Raw genomic sequence first — 13,269 nt, 5'->3', positions numbered from 1 at the left:
GCAACATCCTGGTAAATCTTCTTTGCACCTTTTCCAAAGCTTCCACATCCTTCCTAAAATGAGGGGACCAGAACTTTACACAGTACTCCAAATGTGGCCTTAACAAAGTTTTGTACAGCTGCATCATCACCTCACGGCTCTTAAATTCAATCCCTCTGTTAATGAACGCGAGCACACCATAGGCCTTCTTCACAGCTCTATCCACTTGAGTAGCAACTTTCAAAGATGTATGAACATAGACCCCAAGATCTCTCTGCTCCTCCACATTGCCAAGAACTCTACCGTTAACCCTGTATTCCGCATTCATATTTGTCCTTCCAAAATGGACAACCTCTCACTTTTCAGGGTTAAACTCCATCTGCCACTTCTCAGCCCAGCTCTGCATCCTATCTATGTCTCTTTGCAGCCGACAACAGCCCTCCTTACAATCCACAACTCCACCAATCTTCGTATCGTCTGCAAATTTACTGACCCACCCTTCAACTCCCTCATCCAAGTCATTAATGAAAATCACAAACAGCAGAGGACCCAGAACTGATCCCTGCGGTACGCCACTGGTAACTGGGATCCAGGCTGAATATTTGCCATCCACCACCACTCTCTGACTTCTATCGGTTAGCCAGTTCGTTATCCAACTGGCCAAATTTCCCACTATCCCATGCCTCCTTACTTTCTGCATAAGCCTACCATGGGGAACCTTATCAAATGCCTTACTAAAATCCATGTACACTACATCCACTGCTTTACCTTCATCCACATGCTTGGTCACCTCCTCAAAGAATTCAATAAGACTTGTAAGGCAAGACCTACCCCTCACAAATCCGTGCTGACTATCCCTAATCAAGCAGTGTCTTTCCAGATGCTCAGAAATCCTATCCTTCAGTACCCTTTCCATTACTTTGCCTACCACCGAAGTAAGACTAACTGGCCTGTAATTCCCAGGGTTATCCCTAGTCCCTTTTTTGAACAGAGGCACGACATTCGCCACTCTCCAATCCCCTGGTACCACCCCTGTTGACAGTGAGGATGAAAAGATCATTGCCAACGGCTCTGCAATTTCATCTCTTGCTTCCCATAGAATCCTTGGATATATCGCGTCAGGCCCGGGGGACTTGTCTATCCTCAAGTTTTTCAAAATGCCCAACACATCTTCCTTCCTAACAAGTATTTCCTCGAGCTTACCTATCTGTTTCACACTGTCCTCTCTAACAATATCGCCCCTCTCATTTGTAAATACAGAAGAAAAGTACTCGTTCAAGACCTCTCCTATCTCTTCAGACTCCATACACAATCTCACGCTACTGTCCTTGATCGGACCTACCCTCGCTCTAGTCATTCTCATATTTCTCACATATGTGTAAAAGACCTTGGGGTTTTCCTTGATCCTACCCGCCAAAGATTGTTCATGCCCTCTCTTAGCTCTCCTAATCCCTTTCTTCAGTTCCCTCCTGGCTATCTTGTATCCCTCCAATGCCCTGTCTGAACCTTGTTTCCTCAGCCTTACATAAGTCTCCTTTTTCCTCTTAACAAGACATTCAACCTCTCTTGTCAACCATGGTTCCCTCACTCGACCATCTCTTCCCTGCCTGACAGGGACACTTGTGTCCTTCCCTGACAGCCTATGTTCCCAACTTATGCACTTCAATTCTTGTCTGACAACATCGTATTTACCCTTCCCCCAATTGTAAACCTTGCCCTGTTGCACGCACCTATCCCTCTCCATTACTAAAGTGAAAATCACAGAATTGTGATCACTATCTCCAAAATGCTCCCCCACTAACAAATCTATCACTTGTCCTGGTTCATTACCAAGTACTAAATCCAATATTGCCCCTCCTCTGGTCAGACAATCTACATACTGTGTTAGAAAAGCTTCCTGGACACTGCACAAACACCACCCCATCCAAACTATTTGATCTAAGGAGTTTCCACTCAATATTTGGAGAGTTAAAGTCACCCATGACTACTACCCTGTGACTTCTGCACCTTTCCAAAATCTGTTTCCCAATCTGTTCCTCCACATCTCTGCTACTATTGGGGGGCCTATAGAAAACTCCTAACAAGGTGACTGCTCCTTTCCTATTTCTGACTTCAACCCATGTATAATCCTGGCATATTGTTCTTTCAAATAATGGCAGATGTTATGGGGTTTTACAATCCAAAGAAACATTTCTAAGAGACTCCAATAATAGAAAAGCTTTATTGAACTATATAAACCACTTCAATAAATCACAAAAACAATGACAGGCGTGATGAAAGAAAATTATAGAAACTTCATGTATAATTATCGAATGTATCAAACAGTGCAGGAAGTCAACAGGTATCTTCTGCACACTGCTGGTTCACTGTTTACTGGGTTGACAGTACTCTGGAGAAATCTTCACTGCTGTTAGTTTCCCCTACATCTGTGACCTCTACCAGCAACCTTTCTTTGAACCCTGAAAGGCTACTGACTGCTGATGCTTAGTTGGGAATGTAACCTCAAAACATGCGGCAGTTATTTATTGCACAATTGTAACAGTCACAAATTACCTTTGATCACCTGGCACTGATTTGCAGAGACTATAGCTATGCTTATCAATTTGCTGAACAATGGCCAAATTATGCGGTAGAAATAATGGTGACGCTATCTGCACTTGCCATTATTAAAGAGCAGGGAGCAATGTCCAGTGACTGCACATGCACAAACACAGAAATCAGGAGGATACTGTCCAAGTTGCACTATCCCACCAAATGCTGCACTCTAATGGTACCACACGGAGAAACTGAGTATTGGAACGCATGAAGTAGTACGGAGTTACGGAACTTGCATGATAGATATCCACTGAATACCAGAAAATGTAAGGACTTGTTCATTCCAATCCAAATTAAAATTCTTCAACTCTTTTAGTTTTTTATTTTTATATATTCTCTTTATTCCACTTCATGTACATGATCAGCATTGAATTCATTGTTAGGCAGTTGCTTGGAGTCTAGGATGACTTGCTTCTACACTAAAAATGAGTTCTCAGGTGACTGAGGATTGATTGATTTGATTTGATTTATTGATTTGACATAGTCACATGTACTGAAGTACAATAAAAAGTATTTTTCTGTGGCCAAGGGAGCGTACACAGTAGGTATATAATAGACAAAAAAAGAATAATCGACAGAGTACATTGACAAATGGCACATCGACAAACAATGATTGGTTACAGTGTGGAGCAAGGGGCCAAACAAAGCAAATACATGAGCAAGAGCAGCATAGCGTGTCGTGCATAGAATTCTTACAGGGAACAGATCAGTCCAAGGGAGAGTCGTTGAGGAGACTTGTAACTGTGGGGAAGAAGCTGTTCCTGTGTCTGGATGTGCGGGTCTTCAGACTTCTGTACCTTCTGCCTGATGGAAGGGTCTGGAAGAAGGCAATGCCTGGGTGGGAGGAGTCTCTGATAATGCTGTCTGCCTTTCGAGGCAGCGGGAGATGTAGACTGAATCAATGTGGGGGTGGCAAGCTTGTGTGATGCGTTGGGCTGAGTTCGCCACACTCTGCAGTTTTTTGCGATCTTGACCCGAGCAGTTGCCATACCAGGCTGTGATGCAGCCAGATAGGATGCTCTCTATGGTCATCTGTAGAAGTTTGTGAGAGTTGATGCAGACATGCCGAATTTCTTTAGCTTCCATAGGAAGTAGAGACTTTGTTGGGCTTTCTTGACTGTTGCATCAACATGAGTGGACCAGGACAGACTGTTGGTGATGGTGACCCCCGGGAACTTAAAGCTATCGACCATCTCCACTTCGGAGCCATTGATGCAGATGGAGGTGTGTGTCGTGCTGCGCTTCCTGAAGTCGATGATCAGTTCCTTTGTCTTTCTGACATTTAGGGAGATGTTGTTTATTTGTACACCATGTAACCAAGTGATTTATCTCCTTTTGTAGTCTGATTCGTTGTTGTTTGCAATACGACCGACCACAGTCATATCATCCGCAAACTTATAGATTGAGTTGGAGTTAAATCTTGCCACATGCATGACCAACAGAAGAGCAGACAGTGGTTGGAGGTGCGGGTGGGTGGGCGCCCAGGTATCTTGTACTCCTTTTGCTGTCAACGCTTTGCTTCAGCTTGTTCTCAGCTGAAGCTCTAGGTTTTGCAATCCTCCCCAGATGCTTTTCCTCCGCTTCAGGCATCTTCGAACAAAGAACACTACAGCACAGGAACAGGCCCTTCAGTCCTCGAAGCCTGTACCAGTCATGATACCAACTTTGCCAAAACCCTCAGCACTTCCTTGTGTCGTATCCCTCTACACCCATCCTATCCATGTGTTGGTCAAGGTGCCTTTTGAACGCCGTTAATGTATCTGCTTCCACAACCTCCCCTGGCAACGTGTTCCAGGCACTCAACACCCTCTGCGTAAAACCCCTGCCTCGCACATCTCCTCTAAACTTTGCCCCATGGACCTTAAATCTATGCCCCCTGGTGACTGACCCCTCCACCCTGGGAAAGAATGCCTGCCCATCCACTCGATTCCATAATCTTGTAGACCTCTGTCAGGTCACACATCAACCTCCATCTTTCTAGTCTGAGTCTATTCAGCCTCTCCACACGGCTAACACCCTCCAGACCAAGCAACATCCTGGTAAACCTCCTCTGCACCCTCTCCAAAGCCTTCACATCCTTTTGGTACTGTGCCGACCAGAATTGTGCGCAATATTCCAAGTGCGGCCGTACTAGGTTTCTGTATAATTGTAGCATGATTTGCCAGTGTTCATACTCGATGCCCCGTCCAATCTGCTTTCTTGACTACCTTGTCCACTTGTGTTGCCACCTTCAAAGACCTGTGGACATGCACGCCCAATCTCTCTGACTTTCCATATTCCTCAGAGCTTTGCCATTTACGGTATATTTCCCCTCTATGTTAGACCTACCAAAATGCATTACCTCACTTTTGTCCAGATTAAACTCCATTTACCATTTCTCTGCCCAGGTCTCCAACATATGTATGTCCTGCTGTATCTCCTGACAATCCTCAACACTATCTGCCACTCCACCAACTTTGGTGTCATCCGTAAACTTACTAATCAGACTGGCTTAATTTTCCTCTAAACCGTTCATGTACACTACAAACAACAGAGGCCCAGGCACAGATCCCTGTGGAACACCACTAGTCTCGACCTTATATTCAGAAAAACACCTTTCTCCTGCTACCCTTTGCATTCTGTGACCAAGCCAGTTCTGAACCCATCTTACCACCTCGCCTCTGATCCCATGTGATTTCACCTTTTGTACCAGTCTGCTATGAGGCACCTTGTCAAAGGCTTTACTGAAGTCCTTGTAAACAACATCCACCGCCCTCCCTTCATCAATCATCTTTGTCACTTCCTCAAAAACTTGATCAAGTTAGTGAAGCACGACCTCCCCTTCACAAAACCATGCTGTCTATCGCTTATGAGTCCATTTGTTTCCAAATGGGTATAAATCCTGTCCCTGAGAATTCTCTCCAATAATTTACCTACTACCGACGTGAGGCTCACCAGCCTATAGTTTCCAGGATTAACCCTGCTACCTTTCTTAAACAGCGGTACCACATTAGCTTTGACAAAGAGTCATCGGCCTCAAAACGTTAGCTCTTTTCTCTCCCGACAGATGCTGCCAGACTTGCTGAGATTTTCCAGCATTTTCTCTTTCATACCACATTAGCTATTCTCCAGTCCTCTGAGATCTCACCTGTAGCCAAGGAGGATACAAAGATGTCAGTCAAGGCCCGAGCAATTTTCTCCCTTGCTTCCTTCAGTATTCTGGGGTAAATCCCATCCGGCCCAGGAGACTTATCCACCTTAATATCTTTTACAAGACCCAATACCCCCTCCTTTTCGATGTTAACATGATCCAGACTGTCCACACACCCTACCCAAGCATCATCTTCCACAAAGTCCCTTTCTTTGCTGAACACTGATGCAAAGTACTCATTTAGTACCTCGCTCATTTCCATTGGCTCAACGCATAGATTCCCCCCGCTGTCCTTAAGTGGTCCAATCCTTTCCCTGGCCACCCTCTTGCTTTTTAAATATGAATAAAAAGCTTTGGGATTCACCTTAATCCTACTTGCCAAGGACTTTTCATGACCACTCCTGCCCTCCTAATTTCCCGCTTCAGTACCTTTCTGCTTTTTTTTATACTCCTCAAGGATTTGAACAGCTCCCCACCCTTCTCGGCCGTACAAAAGTCTCCTTTTTCTTTTTGACAAAGTTCGCAATATCCCCCGTTATCCAAGACTCCCTAAACTTCCCATACTTATCCCTCGTTCTCTCAGGAATGTGACTTTCTGAATCCTGATCAACTGTCGCTTGAAATACTCCCCCATGTCCGATGTTGATTTACTACCCAGCAGCCGCAGAATTGAAGAATCCAAATTCTTCAATTCCTGTCTAATGTTATCGTAATTTGCCTTTCCCCAGTTTAGCACTTAACCTGAGGGTTACCCTCATCTGTATCAAAAAGTACTCCAAAACCTATGGAATTGTGGTCACTACTCCCAAAATGTTCCACTATTGAAACCTCAACCACCTGTCCAGGTTCATTCCCCAATACCAGGTCCAGTGCTGCCCCTTCCCTAGTTGGACTATCTACATATTGCATCAAGAAGGCCTCCTGGATGCATCTAACAAACTCTGCCCCATCCAAACCCCGAGCACTAAGTCTGGGATTCCCAGTTGTCAGTGGGGATATTGCAGCTTTGCAAGGAATTTTTGAGGGTGTCCTTGAAGTGTTTCCTCTGCCCTTCTGGGGCTCGCTTGCTGCATCAAAGCTCCAAGTGGAGCACTTGTTTCGGGAATCTCGTGTCAGGCATGCAGACAATGTGGCCTGCCCATTGGAGCTGATCGAGCATGGTCAATGCTTCGCTACTGGGGATGTTGACCTGAACACGACCACTGATGTTGGTGCACCTATCCTGCTGATAGTACATAGAGCATACAGTGCATAGGAGGCCACCCGGCCCATCAAGTCTACACCGACCCACTTAAGCCCTCACTTCCACCCTATCCCCCTAGCCCACCCTATCCCCCGAACCCAATAACCCGTCCTAACTTTTTTGGACACTAAGGGTAATTTAGCATGGCCAATCCACCTAGCCTGCATGTCTTTGGACTGTGGGAGGAAACCGGAGCACCCAGAGGAAATCCACGCAAACACGGGGAGAACGTGCAGACTCCGCACAGCCAGTGACCCAGCAGGGAATCGAACCCTGGCGCTATGATGCCACAATGCTAACCACTATGTTACCGTGCTGTCCATAGGTAGATTTGCATGATCTTGCAGAGGCAGCACTGGTGATTCTCTAGGGTTTTGAGGTGCCTGCTGTAAATAGTCCATGTCTCTAAGACATATAGGAGGACCTTTGATCAAGCCTGCAAGTTACGGAGTTTGAACAGATTCTCATTTGTCCTGTAGTTTAGCTCCCCTCCAGCTGGGAGGTTGCAGAGGGTGAAATGGAGCATTGCAGCAAGGAAGATCGAGAAGCACATTTGTGCAATGACACAGTCTTGCTTGACCTCCAGTCCAAATGTGAATTGGGTCTTTGGCCGATCCGTTGGTCAGAATCATGGCTTGTATGTCATCAGAAAGCAGGTGCAGGATCGTGACAAACACCCGTTGAAGACACAATATCTGTTCAGGAAGTCTTTGATGTGCTCCTTCCAGCGGGCGGTAACTACCTCTCTGTCCTTGATGAGCACCTTACAGTGGGGCGGGGGTTTGGATGCTTGGTCCGTAGGTGGTCTTTACTGCGCCAAAGAAACATCACGTGTCATGGTTGTCATCTAGCTGCTCGATATCCTACGCTATCTCCACCCACCATCCGTTCTTTCGGTTCAGGTATTTTGCTGGACCTCAGCCTTCAGCCCTCTGTAGAGGGCTGCTTTTTGGCTCTCAAGTTGGGTTGCTGTTTCAGTTTCAGAATCGAGTGACCAAACATCTCTTCACAGATGCTGATTGTGGATGCCTTGAGGGCAGACCAGATGCCGTGGACACTGCACCTCTGGATCACCGGGAGTCATCAGGTTGGCAGCAGGCACTGGCTGAATAGGGCTCTTTTATCAGCACCGAGTGCCTCAGTGTCAATTTCCTGCAACATTGTTTCTGTTGCTGTCGCTGCTTTGGGCCTACATTGATGTTGATCAGAGTGGATTAGACGTGTTTTATCCAGCCGTTGTCGGCTCCTGTCATGGCGCAAGTGATACGCACTTCCTTGTGGTCCCTCGTTCGGACGATAACTAAGTTGAGCTGGTTCAAGGCTGGAGTAAAATTCTTCTTTTGGACTGGTCTGTAGCTTCCAATGTTGGGCATATGAACAGGACTGTAGCACAGGTTCTGGCGTGAGCCAAAGGATTGTGAGACGTTTGTTTATCCCACAAGGCGAGTCTTATGAGACGGCCAACTAGTTTGTTTCTAATGGCAAAGTCAACCCCATAGAGGCAGTGTATCATCTTCTAGTTTACCTTTTCAGAAGAAGATGTAGCCTCCACTTTGTTTCTTGAGCTGGCCTTCCCCTGCCCACTGCGTTTTGCTTAAGGGTGTCAATGTTGAAACAATGTTGAGATTCTGGTAAAGGGTCTGAAGCTTTTGGGTTTGTCCATGAAGGTCCTGACGTCAGGTCATGACTTCAGTTTTTTTTAAATAAATTTAGAATACCCAATTCATTTTTTCCAATTAAGGGGCAATTTAGCATGGTCAATCCACCTACCCTGCACATCTTTGGGTTGTGGGGGCGAAACCCACGCAAACATGGTGAGAATGTGCAAACGCCACATGGTCAGTGACCCAGAGCCGGGATCGAACCTGGGACCTTAATGCCATGAGGCAGCAGTGCTAACCACTGCGCCACCGTGCTACCAATGACTTCATCTCTGGAAGATGCCTGTGCGTGAGTTGTATTAGCATGGGGTAGCCGTTACACATCAACCACACAGGCTTGACTGAGTATAGCATTGGATTAACAATGTTAATTTGGGCCCTGCAGTTGGAAATTTGTCAACGGGCATAATGTTCTACCACCAGGCAGGACCCAAACCTGCATGGATGGGTGACAAGGCCCTGGGCAGCATTTTAATGACTGTGGCCAATTGGCTACTGTGTCAAGTCCCTGGTCAAGGAATCCCAGACCCGCATTGACTCCAGCAGGCCTCCAAGGGCAAAGTGATTACCCCTTTCCAGTATGATGGTGGTGGGAGACTAGTAGACCACACTGTTGAAAATCGGCAATTGATGTTAGTCAACCCTGACTCCTCCTCCACCACCATCCACAACCCTTAACCCAAAATCATGCTGCCAAGTATCACCAGGCTTTTCAGTGGGGTACAAACTAGCCACCTTTGATAATCCCAAGGTCCAGGCAGTTCTCAAGTCTGCCCCAAGTGTATTCACACCTTGATGGTTGGCGCAAATACGATGGGTCCAAAGGCCTCTTCTTGTGCTGTAAAACTCTGACTCTAGAAGAGATCCCTGGTGGAACCAACAGTCTACTTTCCAGAACTGCTGGCCGAATCGGAAGCTGACAGAGGTGTACTCTGCTGAGGCTACATGGAAAAAACGAGGGCGCCGCCATACTGAGGTGCCCTCTGAGGCGAGTTACGTTTTTTTTTTATCCACTTGGCCAAAAGATTGATGGATATTGGGCTGTGCATCATCCAGCAGCAGCACTGGTCAAGGTGAAGTACTGCTTACCCTGTTCATAGTTTCTGGATCCCCTATAGAGGGCGCTGCACCAAGTCCCTTTCAAATCTCGACTGTTTCTCATGCAAAAACCCATCGAGGGGGAAAAAATAAATCAAAGACTTTAATTTTTATATAACGCCTTTCCTGATCACAGGACATCCCAAAGAGCTTTATAGCCAATTAAGCAATTTGGAAATTAAAAAGAATAAAACCAAATCCTGCAGGTGTTGCAACTTCAGGAATTTAGGCATTCATTGTTAGAATTTGCACACAGTCCCACAAACAGTAATGTGTTGGTAACAAGGCAATCTACTTTTGTGACACCAGTTGAGGTTAAAATATTGCCTAGGACAGCTGGGATAACTCCGCCAGTCACCCTTTGAATTGATGATCTTGTGTATTCATCTGAGAGGGTCCCTGGGGCCTTAACACCTCCCCTGAAAGGGAAGCACCACAGTGCAGCACTACTGACGCACTACATGGAGTATATGCCTGGAAATTTGCCCAGGAGTGGACTTGAACCCACAATCCTCTGACTCAGGCGAGAGTGCCATCAACAGAGTCACAGCTGACCTTCGTAGAAACCCCTGGGCAGGAGTGAGTATAATGAATGACAAGCACCGTTTATTCCGCACTGTCTGCAAAATCCATTAAGTATTAACCTTTCTCACAGCACTGACAATCTTTCGAGAAATAATTTAATCATGATAAAGGAATACTTTTCAAAAGACAGAAGCAGAAGTTTATTATATTCTATATACTCAGAAGATTTATGGTACATGTTACTGTGTTGTAACTTTACTATATGTTGTAACTTTACTATATGTTATGAGAGATGTCCTTGTTGCTGTACCGTGTTTAAAAGAACTGTCTGGGAAACTGAGTTTCATAAATGAGAAAAACTTAAACTATTGAAAATCAGCTCTCGGGGCAAGCTAATTGCTTGGTACTCAACTTAGTAAATCAAAAGCTGATTGTGATCCGTCACAATTTCAAGCAACTCCTAACAGTCCCTGAGGGTCATGGGTTAATCTTATCCTGTCTGGGACATTTCCCAAAAGAAGTCTCATGTGGTCCAAACTGACAACCATTTGGCACTATCTGTCAATTTTTGTTTACCAATTAAGCTACTAGGAAACCTTAGGGCCCTGACTGACATTTATGCACCACTAAAGATTCTGGAATGTTTGGCCTGTTTGGCATTGTCAAAGTAAATGATCACCTGGTCATTGTAGAAAAATTGTGACCGGACTAGGCAGGGTCAAAAAAATGTTGGCAGAAATCATTTTTAACTCGTGAGTTTTGTAAATATCGTAGCAAAAATTAATTTCATTGAGATCTATCTGCTTGTTTATAATAAATACATTTGTCTGCAAATATGGTGTCTCTGGAAGATTAGAAGGGACCTGCACTTGATAATTGCTGCTGCTTGGCCTACAAGATAAAAGGAATGCTTTTCTGTTAGATGCTGAGATGAGATTTGTTTTCCATTTGTTTTGGAGAATGATTTTACAGGAGCTTTTCTGCTGAAAGGCTGAGCCAAATACTCTTCCTTAATCACGCACTATTTACGAGTTAGATTGCAGAAGAATCTTTTTTTCGTTCCCACAGTGTAAGTTGAGATGAGTGGAGCAGAAGGCTATGGGAGGATGTCTCAGAGCAAAGAAGCAAAGCTTAGCACAAGTAGGGGCTTATGTCAGCAGTCCGGTTCTTGCAAACCATAACGTAAGAGCCCTTAAATAGTTGCCGTCATCAGCTCTGGCCTCCAGCATATGGTCTATTAGAACACGTGACAGAAAATGGCGGAGGAATTGAAGTAGCTATTCATGTGGTAGGAGTGGTCACTGTATTAGGTTTTAGTTTATGTTGACAAGGCAGTGTGTTCCTCGTTAGATCATTGCAGCTGTTTATTTTCTCTCTCTCTCTCTCCTCACACTCACTCTCTGTAGAGTTTCTGGGTTCCACCTGCAGCAGTTGTGCTTGTACTATTTTGTTGCTGGACACTTATTGCCTTTTTTTGTTTGACAGGCAGTGAACAGCAAAGGCGCAGATCTATTCAGGATCTAACAATAGTTGGAACAGAATCTAATCAGGTAAGGCTTGTTCATTTTGGCGTAATTTGGTCTGACAGCATCTCTTAAGGCCTACTAGGTATGTAAATGGTCTTGAAACTGTTAAGATTTTGTGTAATTAAAATTTTAGAATATAGACTATTGGATGAGAAAAGGAAAATGTTTAGTATTGAGGAAGACACAGTATAAAATCTTTGACTTGGTACCATTGGCACTTTCCCCACATACTTGACTGACAGCAAATTAATTTTAGGCTTCAGCACAGAGCTACAGATTTCTGCAGAGACCATTGCATCCTTTAAGGAAATATTGGATAAATATTTTAAGGAGAGGTAATGGGCCAGTCGAAATAAACCCCTTCATTTCCCAAATGCTCCTGTTCGAGCTTTCAGCTCTGTTAAGATAATCCTAACGTTTTTGTTCCTACTACCCCACCCATCACATTGTAAACATTTTCCTCCTGAGTACAAGATCTTTCCAATAATTGTTTGAACATACGATTTTCACTTAAACTCATAGCGTGATTTGTTCTGGTTCTAACACACCTATGTTTTTAAAAAGTATGTTTCATGTACTCATTGTGAGCTTGCTCTTTAGACAGCAGGAACATTTTTCTTCGTTTTACAGAACAATGTAAGCAAATACACCTGGAAGTGATGGTTAGTAATTGAATCTGATGCCCATCCTTACAACATCTGAACACCCAAGGTGTTTACTTTTAAAGTGACTCCTATAAACTTTGGATTTTGGGAGAACAGTTCTGTGCAAATTTCCCTCCTTTCCAAAGGCAGCAGTGGGCAGCACGGTAGCAGTGGGCAGCACGGTAGCACAGTGGATATCACTGTGGCTTCACAGTGCCAGGGTCCCAGGTTTGATTCCCCGCTGGCTCACTGTCTGTGCGGAGCCTGCACGTTCTCCCCGTGTCAGCGTGGGTTTCCTCCGGGTGCTCCGGTTTCCTCCCACAGTCCAAAGACGTGCAGGTTAGGTGGAGTGGCCATGCTAAATTGCCCTTAGTGTCCAAAAAGGTTAGGAGGGGTTATTGGGTTATGGGGATAGGGTGGAAGTGAGGGCTTAAGTGGGTCAGTGCAGACTCGATGGGCCGAATGGCCTCCTTCTGCACTCTATGTTCTATGGCACTGTACTTGAAGAATTACTGTTTGCTTTGTAATCACGTCAAATTTATCAAATGATAATCAACTAGCCAAATATCAAAAAGCACATGCATTATGAAATGATAAGCCTGGGTTGATTTGGTTGTAGTTGTGTTGGTTTCTGCAATACTGTTGTGGTCTTTTTCGACTTAACATTAGGGTTTCTCCACTAAGTTGAAGGAATAAACCATGATATTGTATAATGTAGAATTTTGATAAAATAAAATTCAGAGAAGTGTTCCCATTGCCCTTAAAAGCATTAATTTCATAGGTGCATCATCCTTAATACTTTACCCCAAAAATGATTTATTGAAACTAATGGTCCATCATGGCGAAAGAAGAAAATTCAATTTCTATT

The 13,269-nt window shown here is 44.7% G+C and overlaps 1 protein-coding gene across 2 annotated transcripts in view; it reads left to right on the top strand.

Annotated features, from left to right (window-relative positions):
- The window catches only part of map3k7 (mitogen-activated protein kinase kinase kinase 7), a 226,774-nt gene that overhangs the window by 158,453 nt on the left and 55,052 nt on the right, over positions 1-13,269 (top strand). For both annotated transcript variants that reach the window (XM_072499501.1, XM_072499500.1), the window contains one exon: positions 11,717-11,781. In XM_072499501.1, coding sequence (XP_072355602.1) covers positions 11,717-11,781 — 65 coding nt within the window. The remainder of the gene's footprint in view (positions 1-11,716; positions 11,782-13,269) is intronic.

This window comes from Scyliorhinus torazame, chromosome 4 (genome assembly GCF_047496885.1).
Source record: "Scyliorhinus torazame isolate Kashiwa2021f chromosome 4, sScyTor2.1, whole genome shotgun sequence".
NCBI classification, from domain to species: domain Eukaryota; kingdom Metazoa; phylum Chordata; class Chondrichthyes; order Carcharhiniformes; family Scyliorhinidae; genus Scyliorhinus; species Scyliorhinus torazame.
Note: the sequence above shows the minus strand (reverse complement) of the source record. Positions and strands in the feature narration are given on the sequence as shown.